This window comes from Rhinolophus hipposideros (assembly GCF_964194185.1).
Source record: "Rhinolophus hipposideros genome assembly, chromosome: 6".
NCBI classification, from domain to species: domain Eukaryota; kingdom Metazoa; phylum Chordata; class Mammalia; order Chiroptera; family Rhinolophidae; genus Rhinolophus; species Rhinolophus hipposideros.
In genome coordinates, this window is record NC_138052.1 from 36,749,148 (window position 1) to 36,765,628 (window position 16,481).

Genomic DNA, 16,481 nt, shown 5'->3' on the forward strand with positions numbered 1-16,481 from the left:
GCTGCCAGAGATTTGGGGAGTGAGGAACAGCTATTGGTTAATAGGTACAGTTTTAGTTTTAAAAGAATTCTGGGGATGGATGGTGGAGATGGCAGCACAACTATGTGAATATATTTAATGTCACTAAATTGTACATTTAAATGGCTAAGACTGTACATTTTATGCTATGTGTATTTCACCACAATTTTTTAAAAAACTTAAATGTACAAGGTCTGACAATTATGTTCGCAAATTTGTTGCAACAGTGTTGCTAACCTTTTTTGATATCAGGAATTCTTCATTATGAATTTGTACAAACTGGACAAAGAGGTAACCAAGTCTACTATTTGAAAGTGCTGAAAAGGCTGCGTGAAAGTTAAACGACCTGAACTTTTCACCAATAATTCATGGCTCTTGCATCACGACAATGCACCAGCTCACACAGCACTATCTGTGAGGGAGTTTTTAGCCAGGAAACAAATAACGTATTGGAACACCCTCCCTACTCACCTGATCTGGCTCCCAATGACTTCTTTCTTTACCCAAAGACAAAGGAAATATTGAAAGGAAGACATTTTGGTGACATTCGGGACATCACCGAATGGATGATGGGAAATATGATGATAGCTCTGATGGCCATTTCAGAAGAAGAGTTCCAAAATTGCTTTGAAGGGTGGACTAGGCGCTAGCATCGGTGCATAGCTTCCTAAGGGGAGTACTTCGAAGGTGACTGTAGTGATATTCAGCAATGAGGTATGTAGCTCTTTTTCTAGGATGAGTTCACGAATTTAACTGTCAGGCCTCATACATATACTTTTATATATAACCTCTAGACTTTAATACATAATCTCTAAGTAAATGTATCATTAACTTACCTCTGGTGAATATTCTAGAATCTTCACACCTCTTTTCTCTTTGGGTTAATCTAAACCCTACCTTTTCAGTCCCATTGAACAGAAGAAGTGAAAAGAGCCAATAATGGACTCTGCTCAAGCATAAGACTGCTTTCCATTCACACAAGGCTGTATACTAAACAAAATGCTTTGACATCCTTCCTACCATTTATACTCACAACCATATCATGAGGAAAGCAGGTTAGTAAGATCTGTTACCCTCACTTCAAAGTTGGGGAAACTGACCAAGAAAAAAAACAAAATCACAGCCAAAAAAAGAAACGAACAAAATTCAAATTTTCTGATACCAAATTCAAGCTGGAAGACATTCTTGTAGAATCCTCAAATTCATTACTACACTTGAAAAGCAAATTTGATTTACAATTAGTTGTGTTTTTCTATTCCGATAAGAAAATGCTTCACATCTTTATATACTGAAAATAATTCACTTTTTGACTTGAAAACATTTTATTTAATTTATACAAATAACTACTAAATACAAAAAGTAGATTAAAACAAAATAGTTATTTTTTTCTGGCAGAGTTTAAATGCACATAATGGATAATTCCGAAGAAAATGCATTTTCCCCACAGCGTTCAGGACTAAAATTCTACTGAAATCTTTGCTTCTAAATCAGTAATATATTCAGTGGTGTCACATGGGTAATGGCTAAATACGTTTTGCATATGAACTGAAAAAAAATTACAGTCTACACACATACAAATGTGAAGCACTTAAAATGTGAATTTAACTGATAATAAAAGAAAATGTCCATTTCAGAGTATAGTGTTAAAAACATTTCGGTAATAAAATCATAAGACCACATAAAAATAAGCTTTAACATATGCTCAAAGCAGTTTTGTAAAAACTGCTAAGTGCACAAGCAATAAATAATTTGCAAAGTTGTGTATAAACAATTCCTAATGTTCAGCATCATTGTAAACATCAGCACATGTGTAAAATGCAGCAAAGTCTGACATTACATTTTGTTTTGCCAAATTGAATTCCTATTATCCAAAGACAGACCAGTGGAGTACGCAGCCAACATTTTGGCAAGTTGGGTCTTTAAAATTAAGAGTAACAGTGCAAGTAAGGAATGCAAAGAATTCCTAGTGCAATAAAGAAGAGAAGCACAGGCAATATTGCTGATTAAAAATTCACCACCTCCTTGAGTTTCCCATGGGGAGTGTCTAGGAGATCTGTGAAAGGTATGCAAAGCCACTGTCTTAATGCCCAGATCTCTCTTAGGATTTCTCTGTGTTCCTCCAGTTCCCTACCTTTGCAACAGTCTGTCCAACATTAGTCTCTGCAGTGTGAACAGTTGTGAAATGCCCACTTCAGTCATTGAGCGAGGTTAGGGTGGTTTTGGTGTCTCCCCAACACATGGCTGGGTAAGATGTCTGCCTTGTCAAAGCAGCCACTTGGGGAGGGAGACAGATGGATTCTGTTCTGACAACCAGTCAGGCCAGCATTAGGTCCCAGCTGGACAATGACAACAATGTCAAATCTTCCTTCTTGACACCATGATAATGTCAACAGTCAGTTTTCAATTTGTCTAAGGAATTATCAATTTTGGTCAAAGTCTTTTTGATACGCAGAGCTGTGAGTCTTGCGGATGGATTTTGATACCAGCATTCTTTCATCAGCTTAGCCAGAGAAGTTAATGTCTGAGGAGAGAAGAACATCACAGTAAAAAAGTGGGTTTGGGGGGGCCCGAGAAGCTGGACAGATGTTAGGTCAGCCATTTTCCAGAACACTGCAAGTCTTATGAAGTTAAAGGGACATTGTTGTCTTCTTGTTCAAACAAACAATCAAGGCCTTGATCACTGATAAGCCATTCTTGAGTTCCATGAATTCTGTCCTTTGGACTCCTAATACTACTAATTGACTTTATCAGGTAAGTTACAGAGACCAGCTAGACCCCTTGATGGTAAGCAGCAACGCAGAGTTAATACTGATACTAACTCAGTTAATACTGATACTAACTCAGAGTTACTACTGAAATTTGCAGGAAAAGTCATTTGTCAATATCTTAGATTTCCTACTTCTTAAGAGAGGTAATATGGCTCTTCAGCACTTATCTTTGGAATTTCAGATACGCAGAGATGGAAGAGAGATTAAAAGCATCACTCAGTCTCTTGGTTTGCATGTGAAACTGCAGTCCTAGGGTCAGTGGCATAATAATGAGACTCCCAATTTCTGGAGCTAATCAATAGTAGAAATTCTGGCGAATGCTATCATTCATTAACAAGATCTATCCGATATGGCTCCTTCAAAAAAGACAATTTTCTGAACCTACTCAACTAGGTCTAAGGACTTTCCACATAAAATAGGGACAGAAAGCAAAAGATAGATAGACGAAGTCCATCATTCAAGAACTACACCAGCTGAAACTCAAGAGCAAGCAAACAGCTGAGGATAGCTCTAAAACTAAGGAAGTGGTGCTCTTACCGGGTCTGAGAACCATCTGTTGGGTATGTTTGGCCTCTGTTGATCCACACAGACCACCTTCCTCATATCTTCAAAACTTGGGTCATTGGGAACCACATCATAGAATGGTGGCTTGTAATCTTCCACAATACCTGCACACAGGGACAAAAATTGTGTTAGGTTAGCAAGAGAGTAGAGGTTCCCTCAGGGTTTCAGTGATGGGTATCAGGGTATATGTGATAAGAAAAAGTACTTATCACCTTCCTCACACTGCAAGGTGATTCTGAAAGCTATAGGTAGGTCTTAAAATAAGTGAAGAACAAGGCAATAAATAGAAGTCCTGCAGAAAACTGAAGGAAGAAAAATTGTTAGAATAAAATATGACTACTTCTTATGTAATTCCAGTTATTAACAAAATGTTCCAAGAGTATATATAAACAGCTCCATAATGTCCAACGGGACATAGAAAACCCAAGAACAAAAATTCCTCTGGTAATCAAAAAAAGACAAGACATCTTTTACATGAATCTAGTGGTTTCAGACCATAAGTAGAAATAAAAAAGTATGTCCACAAACTAGAGCTACAGGCAAACAAATAATCCAAAACCATCATCAAAATATCACTGTTTGTTACGATAAGGGAAAAAAAAAATATTTGCTATAAAATGTCTCCTCTCGTTTGGAGGATTGCAATCATGTAATACGAATTATTAATTTCCTCATTCATTTATTCTACGTGGACGGAGTACCTGCTAACCGCCAGATACAGTTCTGTTTGATCGCTCAATTATTTACTCTCAGATTGAAGCACAAAAATGTAGAGAAGGATAGTCATTTGGGAAAAATAGGAATAGTTGAAAAGTATGAACTCTTTCCTTACTCCCAAACCAATATAAAAGTAGCTAATTTCAGCTTCTGCCCCTGCATGGTTTCCAACATCTTAGAAACCTTTTTTCCCAGAAAAATTACATCACCTTCTTACATTTCAGAGTAATTCCACAAATAGAAAAATTTGAAACTTTTTTCAAATTTGGGGTGGAGGTCCAAACGCACCTCCTCCATGGACACACGAAATATACAGCAACATATAGATCACTTCCTCCTGAAGAACAACTCAGGGCTGACTGAACAGCTTCTGCTCAACAAACAAGGGAAGGGTAGGAGAGATGGAGACATGGTGACTATGAGAATTCTACCCAGACAGGGTGATCTGCCATAGGGAGGGATATCACTGAGGGGCCACGTGGGCAGACTGACCTACTCTGGGGCACCATGACAAAACAGTGATGTAAAGGATACCTAAACTATACATAAAAAAACCCATTTACCAACTCCAAGGCTCCTGCCAAATGGGTGGGGAACTGTGAAAACCCTCCAGGATCTGCAGAAAGTCCCCAGAATCAGAGTGCTTGTGGGCCCCATTGTGTATGTTCCCTCCACCTAGATAGTGCAGATATGAGCTCAGTCCAAGTGCTCTAGTTGGCCTGGAAGGCTACCACAGAGTGCCCTGAGCCACCTGGGCTAGCACTGGCTGCAGCCACAACCAGTGATCTCCAGGGTCACCCCAGAGCCCACTGAAGCCCCAGCCAGTCACACCAGGGGGGCTCCCCAGGTGCTACACAGGCCCTCTTCAGTTCCAGCTGGCCTGCCAAAACCACCTGGCACATGCAGTATACCCAGGTGTCCCTCCTACACAAGGGACTCACTCCTTTAAGGTCAAGAGAGAAAGCTGTTTCATCTAATTCATAGAAACAAACATAAAGTCAAACAAAATGAGAAGACAATGAAATGTTCCAAATGAAGGAACGAGGGGAGAAATAAAAACAAGAAAACCATAATAAAACACAAATAATTAATTTGCCTCAATAAATTCAAGACAACTGAAATCATATTAAGTATTTTTTCCAACCACAATGGTATGAACTAGAAAATCAATTACAAGAAGAAAACTGGAAAAACCACAAACATGTAGAGACTAAAACTAAACTACTGAACCAATGGGCGGGTCAAACAAGAAATTACCGAGGAAATAAAAACATCTTGAGACAAATGAAAATGGAAACACAATTCTCCAAAATCTATGGGATGCAGCAAAAGCAGTTCTAACAGGGAAGGAAGTTCATAGCTATATAGGCCTACTTCAAGAAACAAGAAAAACCCAAAATAAACAATCTAACTTTACACCTAAAGTAACTAGAAATAGAAGGACAAACAAAACCTAAAGTCAGTAGAAATAAGACAATAATAAGGATTAGAAGATAAACTAATAAAATGGACACTGAAATAGAAAAGATCAATGAAACTATTAGCCACATTTATCAGGGCCCAACTAAGGAAAATCAGATATCCAACAGAAGCTGCAAATGACACCACAGATACACAAAGGTTCATAAAATAATACTGTAAACAAGTATACACCAACAAATTGGACAACCTAAAAGATACAGATACATTTCTAAAAATATACAACCTTCCAAGACTGAATCAAAAGGAAACAGAAAATCTGAACAGACCAATTACTAGTAATGCAAGTGAATCAGTATTCAAACAACTCCCAACAAAGCAAATCCAGGAGTAGAGGGTATCACAAGTAAATTCTACCATACATTAAAAGGAGAATTAATACCTACTCTTCTCAAACTATTCCAAAAAATTCAAGAGGAAGAAACTCTTCCAAACTCGTTCTATGAAAAATCATTACCCTGATACCAAAACAAAACTAATACAAAAAAAAGAGAAAATCACAAGTCAATATTTCTGATGAACGTATATGCAAAAACTATCAACAAAATATTAGCAAACTGATCTCAACAATACAATAAATGGATCATATACTATAATCAAGTGGGATTTATTCCGGGGATGCAAGGATGGTTCAATATCCACAAAGCTATCAATGGTCAATCTATGACAAAGGAGGCAAAAATATACTATGGGGTAAAGATAGTCTCTTCAATAAGTGGTGTTGGAAAAACTAGACAGATACACGCCAAAAACAAAAAACATGAAACTAGACCACTTTCTTACATCATTTACTAGAGTAAACTCAAAATGGACTAAAGACTTAAATATAAGACCCCAAACCATAAAAGTCCTAGAAGAACACATAGGCAGTAAAGTCTTTGACATCACTCTTAGTAACATTGTTTTTGGATAAGTCTCCTGGGGGAAGGAAAACAAAAGAAAAAATAAACAAATGGGACGACAACAAATTCAAAAGGTTTTATACATCAATAAAATCATTAAGATGAAAATACAACCTACTAAATGAGAGAAGATATTCACCAATGATACATGCAATAAGGGGTTAATATCCAAAATTTATAAAGAATTCATTCATCTTAACACCAAAAGAACTAAACAATATGACTAAGAAATTGGCAAAGGACCTGAATAGACATTTCTCCAGAGGACATACACATGGCCAACAGACATATGAAAACATGCTCAGCATCACTAATCATCATAGATATGCAAATTAAAACCACAGTGATATCACCTCACACCTGTCAAGATGGCTATCACCAATAAACCAACAAACAAGTATTGGCGAGGATGTGGAGAAAAGGGAACCAACCCTCATGCATTGTTGTGGGATTGCAAATGGGTTCAGCCACCATGGAAAACAGTATGGAGGTTCCTTAAAAATTAAAAATAGAACTACTATATGACAGAAATTCCACTTCTGGCATTTATCTGAAGAAAAATGAAAGCACTAATTTGAAATGATATATGCACCCCTATGTTCTTTGCAGCACTGTTTATAATAGTCAAGATATGGAAGCAACCTGGCGGTCTACTGATAGATGAATGGGTAAAAAAGATGTGGTATATGTATACAATGGAATGTTTTTCAGCAATAAAAACAATAAAATCATGCCATCTGTGACAATATGGATGGACCTAGATACTATTATGCTAAGGGAAGTAAGCCAGAAAGAGAAAGACAAATCCCATATGATTTCACTTATATGAGGACTCTAAAAAACAAAACAAAACAGGAACAGACTTATAGATACAGAGAATAATCTAATGGTTGCCAGAGAGGAGATAGGTGAGTGGGTGAAAAAGGTGAAAGGTAGTAAGAGGTACAAGCTTCCAGTTATAAAATAAGTCACAGGAATGTAGTAATGTACAGCACAGGGAATAAAGTCAATAATATCCTAATAATTTTGTACAGTGACAGACGGTTACTAGACATATTGTAGTGAACATATAGTAAGATATATAAGTGTTGAATCATTATGTTGTACACTTGATACTAAAATAATATTGTATGTCAACTACTTTTTAATAAAAAAGAATTCATCATTTGGAATTAGAAAATTGATTCTTTCCCCCATAGAGATGAAGTCAAGTAAATTCATTACTTTCATTCTATCATCAAAGTTTTTGACAATGAGGACAGTAGATTACTTGGTTTACTGCCCTTTTTCCGTCCTCTATGTAACTTTCTCTTATTCCTAAATACCTAACAGGTTGGGGGACACAGGAGGAGGCTGTGAGGAAAGTTGCCATTAAGTTTTTCTAGTTCCTATAAGCCACCTGACTAGCTTCAATTACTTTTTCATTTATATTTTTTATCAAAGAAATTAAATTACTTAACAGTGAGAATACATTCCTACAAATCCCATATAAATACAAACTGTTTATGCAAAAGATTAGCCATGATAAGGAGCATCTGTTAAAGAAATACTAGATTTTTTTTCTTAAACTTCATAGTTTATTTTTAAAATGGAATAGTCTAATTATGTAAAAATAAATTTCTAGTTGACACTATTGTCTAACTTAGCCACACCACATAACTGAATTTGTAATGTGTATTAGTCAATGGATTAAAAACCATTTCTGGCCAATCGTTAACAGCTCATATTGAGTATAAACCACTGCTTTCGAGACAACTTGGGACAGCTCATCTCAGAGGCCTTACCTACTTCTCTTGTAAGAATTCCAGGAAGCATTCAAACAAAAGTATTTTAATTCTTTTCAGTACTGAGATACCACATAAAATACAACTGGACATAGATCTGCAAGATAACTTTTACTTTTTCAAGGGCCACATGAACTTACAGGAAACGAGAGACGTGCCCTTCACCGTCTCTAAATTTTACTGAAAAAGAATGCATATAGTAACCTGGTTTAATTCTTTAAAAAATCTAGGGATGGGGCCGGCCCAGTGGCTCAGGCTGTTGGAGCTCCGTGCTCCTAACTCCGAAGGCTTCTGGTTCCATTCCCACATGGGTCAGTGGGCTCTCAACCACAAGGTTGCCAGTTCAACTCCTCCAAATCCCGCAAGGAATGGTGGGTTTGGCCAACTGCAACTAAGATTGAACACGGCACCTTGAGCTGAGATGCCTCCCAGATGGCTCAATTGGTGGGAGCACATCCTCTCAACCACAAGGCTGCCAGTTCGACTCCCACAAGGGATGGTGGGCTGCGCCCCCTGCAACTAGCAATGGCAACTGGAGCTGAGCTGCGCCCTCCACAACTAAGACTGAAAGGACAACAACTTGAAGCTGAACAGTACCCTCCACAACTAAGATTGAAAGGACAACAACTTGACTTGGAAAAATCCTGGAAGTACACACTCTTCCCCAATAAAGTCCTGTTCCCCTTCCTCAATAAAATCTTTCAAAAAATATATTATTTATAAACAAACAAACAAACAAACAAAATCTAGGGATGATTTGGGAAAATTATTTGGGATAATTTACCCGCTAGCTTGGAAAGGGTTATATGAACGTGAACAGTAATGTTAATTGGATTTTTCTATAAATGCAAAAGAAAAAAGCATGGCTGGATTTTTAAATGAAAGATCTAGTGATACCCAACAATGAATTTCACTATACAAAGCCGAAGTTTTCCTTTAGGTTTTTATTTCCTATACTTTAATCTTATTAAATACACCCCCCGCCCATTTTTTAACAAAAGGAATTAAGTTTTTTAAAAAAGACCATTTAATTGATTATGCCTGGGACTTAGTCTCACCTCTTTCTTCAGCCATTGGTCAACTGTTAATTGTTTGCATCAGACACTGGTCATGCTTTTCCAGAATAAAACAAACCTAGGATTAAACTCTAGCAGTCACATGAAATTCCCTCTGGTGAAGGAGAGCAATTATTTCAATCAATATAAAGTACGTTTTGTACCTACTATGTGTGGAACACTGTGTTAAATATTGAGGATAATAAAAGTGTAAGACATGCTCTTGGTTTTCTAGGAACTCAAGATCTAGAGGAAGACGAGGACAGGCCCCTCTCATTGTTTTTCCCTCAGATAATGGGAATCTTGTATAAAAATACCTCAAAAATATTTGTTCCCCTCACTACTTACTTTATATCTTGAAAGGCAAAGATAGATGAGAAATTCTCACTATATTTTTACTTGTTGGTTCCTAAATTTATTCAATAATCACTTAGAGGGCTTAAACTGTTGTGTACCCGAGGTAATCTTGGCACTAGGAATACAAAAATAAAAAAGAGGTGATGTTGGTGATGAGAAGCAGAGTAACAGGAAAGAGAGATAAGAAAAAATAAAGAAGCTACACAGTCATTAGACGTAGGGGCACGGAGAAGGGGCACAGAAAAGGGGTGGGGGACATGGTACTCAGCAGGTGTCAGAGAAAAAGACATCTGTGTGGTTGACTAAGTACCAGATATAAACTGGGTGCCCTGGAAGCATAAGTAAACTTTCTAGAAGCTAGGGCTTGGGCAGACAGAGTGTGTGAGAGAGAAAACACCAAGAAGAAGGGGCATTCCAGGCAGAGGATGGACGGGGCAGAAAGTGGGGCAGAGACAAGGAGTGACAAGAGATCCTCACTGTTGGAGAGATGGAGGGAAGTTGTCTGTGGCTGAAATCAGGTGCGTGTGGTGGTGGGGAGAGCAGGGGGTCAAAGCCAGACTGTGAAATGATTTGTGTTGTTAAGGGAGGAAGGTCCTTGTAACTGTTCCTCGTTTCTGCCAGAAAATGACAAACAATCTGGGTAGCCAGGCAAAAAAGTGAACTGTAAGTCCTTTTAAGACAGAACCCAATGAACAAGTTGCCAAACCATGACCAAGTAAAGAGGACAGCACACCTTTGGGAAGAGTGACTACAAATGCAAAGTACTTCCAATGCCAAATGGGTGGTACAAACAACAAAGGATACAGGAATGCAGGAAGAGGAGCTCTTACATGGTGGTCAAGGAAGGAGGAACCGAGCCAGGCCTTGCTTTTCCATGTAAGGCTGTTGGTGTGACTCAAAGGGCCACAAGAAAGAGATCAGAGAAATTATTCATACCCTACTCCCCGTAACTTTTGGTATGTGTATCTGATTTATACAATCATTTTTTCCTGGGCATATGTCTAACTGAAAGCTTTCTCTTCTCTGGGGGAAATATATCTTTACCAATCAATATCCCTACCGTTAATTTTCTGCATGGCTCAGAGTAAACTCCTTGACTGCCGAGACTTAGTTCCAACTCCTTTAAAGCACAAACCTGATGGGCAGACATAAACAAGGAAGTCCTAGTAGATAGTCCTGTAAAAGGCATGACATGCCCGAGCGGTCTTTCTAAAATGCAAGTCTCCAGAACCATGCCTTCATCATGCTCCTCTCCACCAAGACCTGAGACCAGAGCCCCCATCTTCTACCCCGCTGGCACAGAAGAGGTCTCTCTGCGTCAGTCCTCCCCTGTACCACATGCCTCTGCCGCCAGTAGACCTTTAGGAGAAAACCCAGGAAAAAGCTCATCACATCCCTCCTCTACGTGTTCCATCTCCCTACTGCCCATGGAATGGCTGGTGCTCCTTGCCCAGTAACAACCATTCCCCACCTTCTTCCTTCACATGTGGCTAATGTGGGCATCAGCCACAGGAATTACTTACAGTTCCATTAATAGGACACCTTGACGACTTCCTACAGCTCTTCCTTTTGCATGGGGTACCAATTGTCATCATTGTGTGATTGTTTCTCATTGCCACAGCACATCCTCCCAAACTTGTCCCACTGAGTAGTTCCTAGTTATCCGTCTCATTTATGACTCAGTTCACGCTGACTTCTGAGAAGACCGTCCACCTGCTGCCACAGCCCCGGGCCCCTGGACAAAGTCCAGTGTCCACCCTGCATTCTGTCACTTCTCAGTTTACCTCAACCATAGTGGTTTATACTGTTACCTTATAATAATTTCAATTAAAGTGTGAGCACCTTTAAAATGGATATTCTTTTGTTTTTTGCACAACTGCTACCCAGATTGTAACATTCTACTTAGCATATTATAGACACTAAATACACATTAGCTGAGTAGATGTTGATTATATTTCCACAGTCTTCTATCCAAACCCTTGAAGTTAGATGTTTGCAGAATTTTGAACTTTCTCCATTTTACAAAGGTAGTAGGAGGCACACACCATCTTTTATGTGATACCCTAACAGTCAGAGGAATACCCCACAACCAAACACATTTCTGCAATGAAATATATGAATAGTCACATTAAATAAGAGAAATAATGGCTATATATTGAAGACTCACATCAATTCAGGTTAAGTTTAATTGCAAATGAGTTCAGCGCACGTATTCTGCCAAACAAGTTATGAAAAGTTTTTGGGTTTCAAAGCTTTGGGGATTTTTCATTGGCAGATAAGGAATTGTGGGCCTCGCTATACTTTGAATAATCTGAAGGTAGGGCAAAGAGACATCAGAATCATGATGGGATGTCAGAATCATATAGATCACAGCTTCCTTCCCTTCAGAAGAAGAAACTGAGGACACTGGAAAACGTATTTGTCCAAGTTCACAGCCAATTAATGGCAAAGCTAAACCAGAACCCTATTCCCTGTTTATATTCTAGAATCTTCCCCAACAAGTCAACAATAACATACTAAAATGTCTCTCTGTATTCATCTTGTGTCACAATGTGCCCACTCCACGTTACACTGTCTCTCCTCACTGTTCTCCAAGTTTGAGTACTCATATCCGACATCCAGGCAACAGGTGAGAAGAACAAAGGCCAAGGTATCTACATCCATACAGAGAAGTAGTGCTAACAGTTAACACTACAGAAATTCTGAAATCCTCCAGAGATTAGAACATTACAACTAAACATGTTTTAGACAGAATTAGTGAGAAAGTTTCGTGTTTGGTTTCTGAGAGGACTATAAGTTAATATTAGTGTTTCCTTCAGGGGTGGCATTTGAGAAAATTTGATGTGGTTCATGGACAAAACTTTTTCATCTTATTAAATGCATGTTTATTTTTATAGTTACCTTCCATTTTATGCTGACACTGTTTTTCCCATTCGCAATACTGATATTAATTTACTTTTAAAACAAAATTAAGTTTGAAAAAGTTAGCCAATTTGAAGGAAAAGACTAAGTAAATAATAGTACACGTGTCATTTGGATATGGAAAAAATCATGAAGGTACTATGTATATGAATGAATGTTGGGAAACACGGAGTTTACAGAAAATCATCCCTCCTGGCGAGCAAGATTCCAAAAGATATATCCAATACAACAGACACTTGAAAAAACGTGGGGGTCAGGGGCACAGATGCCCCCATGCACTTGAAAATCTGCATATAAACTTCTGAGCCCTCCAAAACTTAACTATTAATAGCCTACTGTTGACACATATTTTGTTTGACACATATGTTAACACATATTTTGTATGTTACATGTATCATACACTGTATTCTTACAAAACTAGAGAAAAGAAAATATTAAAATCGTAAGGAAGAGGAAATACATTTACAGTATTTATTAAAAAAAAGAAACCAAAAATCCATGCAGAAGTAGACCCGTGTAGTTCTAATGCATGTTGTTCAAGGATCAACTGTATTTGTGTTACTCCACTTACCATTAGCTTTGAAGAGGACTTCAAAGCATTTTTCATGCCATGGTCCACATAAAAAAATGATTAACAAATAAATCCATGAGACTGCTCATGGTAGAGGTGACAAGAGCCCAGGGGGTTCTAGTACCTCTGGGCGTTGGTCTCACTGCCAGAGGGTTAAAAGAATCCGAACCGCAGGCATTCCTGCAAATCAAAACAGCCCACTCACTGGGAAGCCTGGCCAGACCCTGTGGCAGGTACTCCTTTCCGAAACAGGAACAGAGTTGGAAAGGCAGCTCTGTTCTCTGCAAGGTAAAGTACTTGTGTGGCAGCTATAACCTCATCTCTCCATCCCCACTGTAGTTCACGGGCCTATGGAACCAAGCATATCACTCAAACTCAAGACTGACTGCATTCTCAGAAATCTTTGTGAAAATCGTACAAGTAATTTCTAATGTTGGGATTCTCATTGATGTAACACAGCCAAAGGAAATGGTTTACAGATTCCCGTGTAGTCAGGCCCTACTAAAAATATGTATGAATATTACAGTTCGTTGTCAGAAGAGAGGGCAAAAGGCCTAGGAGAGGTGCACAGCCATGCTCTCTCTGAGTTCCCCTAGGAGCAAGACGCCTCAGATCTTGCAAACTCCTAAACCTAGAGCAAGCGGCTCCACGGGAGTCCCAGACAATTGGTAGCTCTGGAGGGCTCAGGAAAAGAAGAATGTTATCATTTGCTGAATGTTGGGGCTTTTATAAGGTTTAAGACACTGACACTTGTCTTGGTGAAGGAGGGCTGCTCTTAAAGAGTGTCTAGGAAAACAGACTACTAAGCCGTGAACAGCACCTAATAAAGTTTTGTGGCTTGAGGTTTTTTTATTATGAAGTCAGTTGGCTGCCCGCCGTCCTTTGCTCTGGATCTCTAAAAGGACATGAAATTCCAGGAAATCGGTAAGGGGGAAAAATCCTTCCCACCCACTCCACCTCCATATTCCTGCCTGCAGCCACTTGCCTAAAGGCTCAAACAAACAAACCAAAAAAACCCCAAAACCCTGAAAGAAATGACTTTAATGAATATGAAAAAATTTCCCCTAATATAATGATTCTTCTCTATGTTCCAACCTTCATGTTCATCAGCACAGTGAAATAACATTGTGAAACACAATGGATATTAAGTTATGAAGAAGAGAGTTCTGGTTTCAGTAGACAAGCCCATCGTGCGTAGGAACAGAAGCACGTGCAGTTCCCTGGCAAGCCCAAGGATTAATTAGAAGAGGTTTTTTGCAAAGTGTGTGTGCCAAACATAAGCTTATTAACAAGTGTTTCTTAGTCCCCACCCCTTAAGAGATACAGCTAAACCAAGCTAAAATTTTTCTGAGCTACAAATTCGTTTTGACACATTTTAACATTGGATTCCATCACAAAATAATCAAAGCCAGTAACAGTGAAACAAGTTTGTCCACATAGCCCTCCTGTGGGCACAGGAGGGAAACAAATGAAGTATCAGAGTGAAGGATTGGCATAAGGAGAGGTGGGGGAAGGGGAATTGACATCTGCAAGCACACGAGTGGCCTCCACCACTCATTCCCAAAGGAACACCACCCACGGCTGTGTTATGGAGCATGTAAAATGCCAGACACCCACTGGGTGCTTTACATACTTACTTCACTTAATCATCACAACTCGTGAAAGTGGATGCTATTATATCACTATTGTTTGGATGATGAAACTTATGTACTCGTTAAGTGATGGTGTCAGAGTATGATTTCAGAGCCTAGAATGTTAATGATTACTCTTCTCTGTCTCTGGCAGGCCCAGGAGAAGCTCTGTACAACTGCACAGAGGGCAGGTGTCACATATGTGATAATATAGGTTACCTATGCAGTGCTTTGGCCCTAAGGGGAGCCAACAGCAAGAAAAGACAGGAACATACCACAACATGTATGTGGCAACCAAACATGATAAAGGAACATATCTGTCCTGTGTTCTACATGTGTTTGCCTTTACAGTCTGGGTACCTGCCTTTTCAGAAATTCTCGTGTCTACTCTGATGGGAACCCTAGCACTGGATTTTCCACTGTTCCCCTAGCACTGGATTTTCTCTGGGTACTTTTAAGGATCACTGGGCTACTGATAATAGTGAAGTGTATCTGTCACTGAAATGACAAATGACATTTAAATCACAATGAAACTTTGTTTGTGTTAATATATAGAATAGACTGTGAGCCTCCTGAGGTAACAGGCTCGTGCTGCTCATCTGATGCTACAGTCAAAGACGTGCTGGCAGACGGACAGTCAAGATTATTTAGCTTTTAAATCCATAAGCAGATGTATTAGAGCAACCAACAGGGATCCAAACAAAGTCTAACACTGAAGGCTGAGGTTCCAGAGAAAGGACTTCTGAACTCAAGAGGGAACATGCTGTGGGATGTTTGGAAGGGGCTATTAAAGGTTTCTGATCAGCCCACAGCTAAATGGCACAAATCTCCAGTTAGGATGTACCCATTCATCTACGCAATCAACACATAAAGTTCTTTCCTCACACTGCACTGTTGAACTCAGGTAACCAGAAACAAATGTGTCTGCAGAACTTTACAAGGAGGGAAAGAAGACTACCACCCGAAAGGTAACAAAAATCTAGAAAGGCTAAAGCCTCTCTTAACGGGGAAATGGACCACCCTGAAGCCTGAAAGAGAAAAAGTAAATTTCACCTGAGGCATCGGGACGCAAGTCATGGATATCCTCTTTAGACAGGCTCTGTTGGGATCCTGGGGGCAGTCTTTATTTCCTGGCCTGGGTGACACTGATTTAACATACTCTGTTTTAACAAGAGATCTCAGGAGTACAGTCCCTGATCCAGCAGCATCAGCACCACCTGGGGCCCTGTTAGAAAGGAACATTCTTGGTCCGACCCCCAATCTACTGAATCAGAAACTCGGAGCGTGGGCCCAGCACTCTGGGTTTCTAGGTGGTTCTGGTGCGCAGTCCACTTTAAGAACCCTTGATCCCAACAAACTCTACCTTCAGTACACACACAAAATTCACACAAGAAAGGTGACAAAACCATTTTCCTTCCTAGCAATTCCAAACCCAGTGTCAAACTAATCACAACAAATTCCGAAAGATGCTACTGAGACATTTTCAAACGTGAAAATAGACATGACTCTCATTTCCTGTACAGAAACAGCATGTGGTTTATTATTAGTAGCAAATAAATGTAAAATTCCAATAAAAAATACAAAATGCAACAAATTGTTATACTCATAGTTCCCGTGAGGATCATGTTGCTCTAGGAGCACTATTGGGTTATCAATTTTTATAATGGACTCAGGAACTCAAAGGATGCGTAATTATAATGACCTCCCTAAGAT

General features: G+C 39.1%; 1 protein-coding gene across 3 annotated transcripts in view; it reads right to left on the bottom strand.

Annotated features, from left to right (window-relative positions):
* Window positions 1–1,321: 1,321 nt before the first annotated feature.
* ACVR1 (activin A receptor type 1) overlaps window positions 1,322–16,481 on the bottom strand; it is an 86,327-nt gene continuing 71,167 nt past the window's right edge. For all 3 annotated transcript variants that reach the window (XM_081052576.1, XM_081052575.1, XM_081052577.1), the window contains 2 exons: window positions 3,324–3,454; window positions 1,322–2,539 (listed from right to left, as the gene is read on the bottom strand). In XM_081052576.1, the coding sequence (XP_080908702.1) occupies window positions 2,405–2,539; window positions 3,324–3,454 (266 nt within the window). In that variant the 3' untranslated portion in view covers window positions 1,322–2,404. The remainder of the gene's footprint in view (window positions 2,540–3,323; window positions 3,455–16,481) is intronic.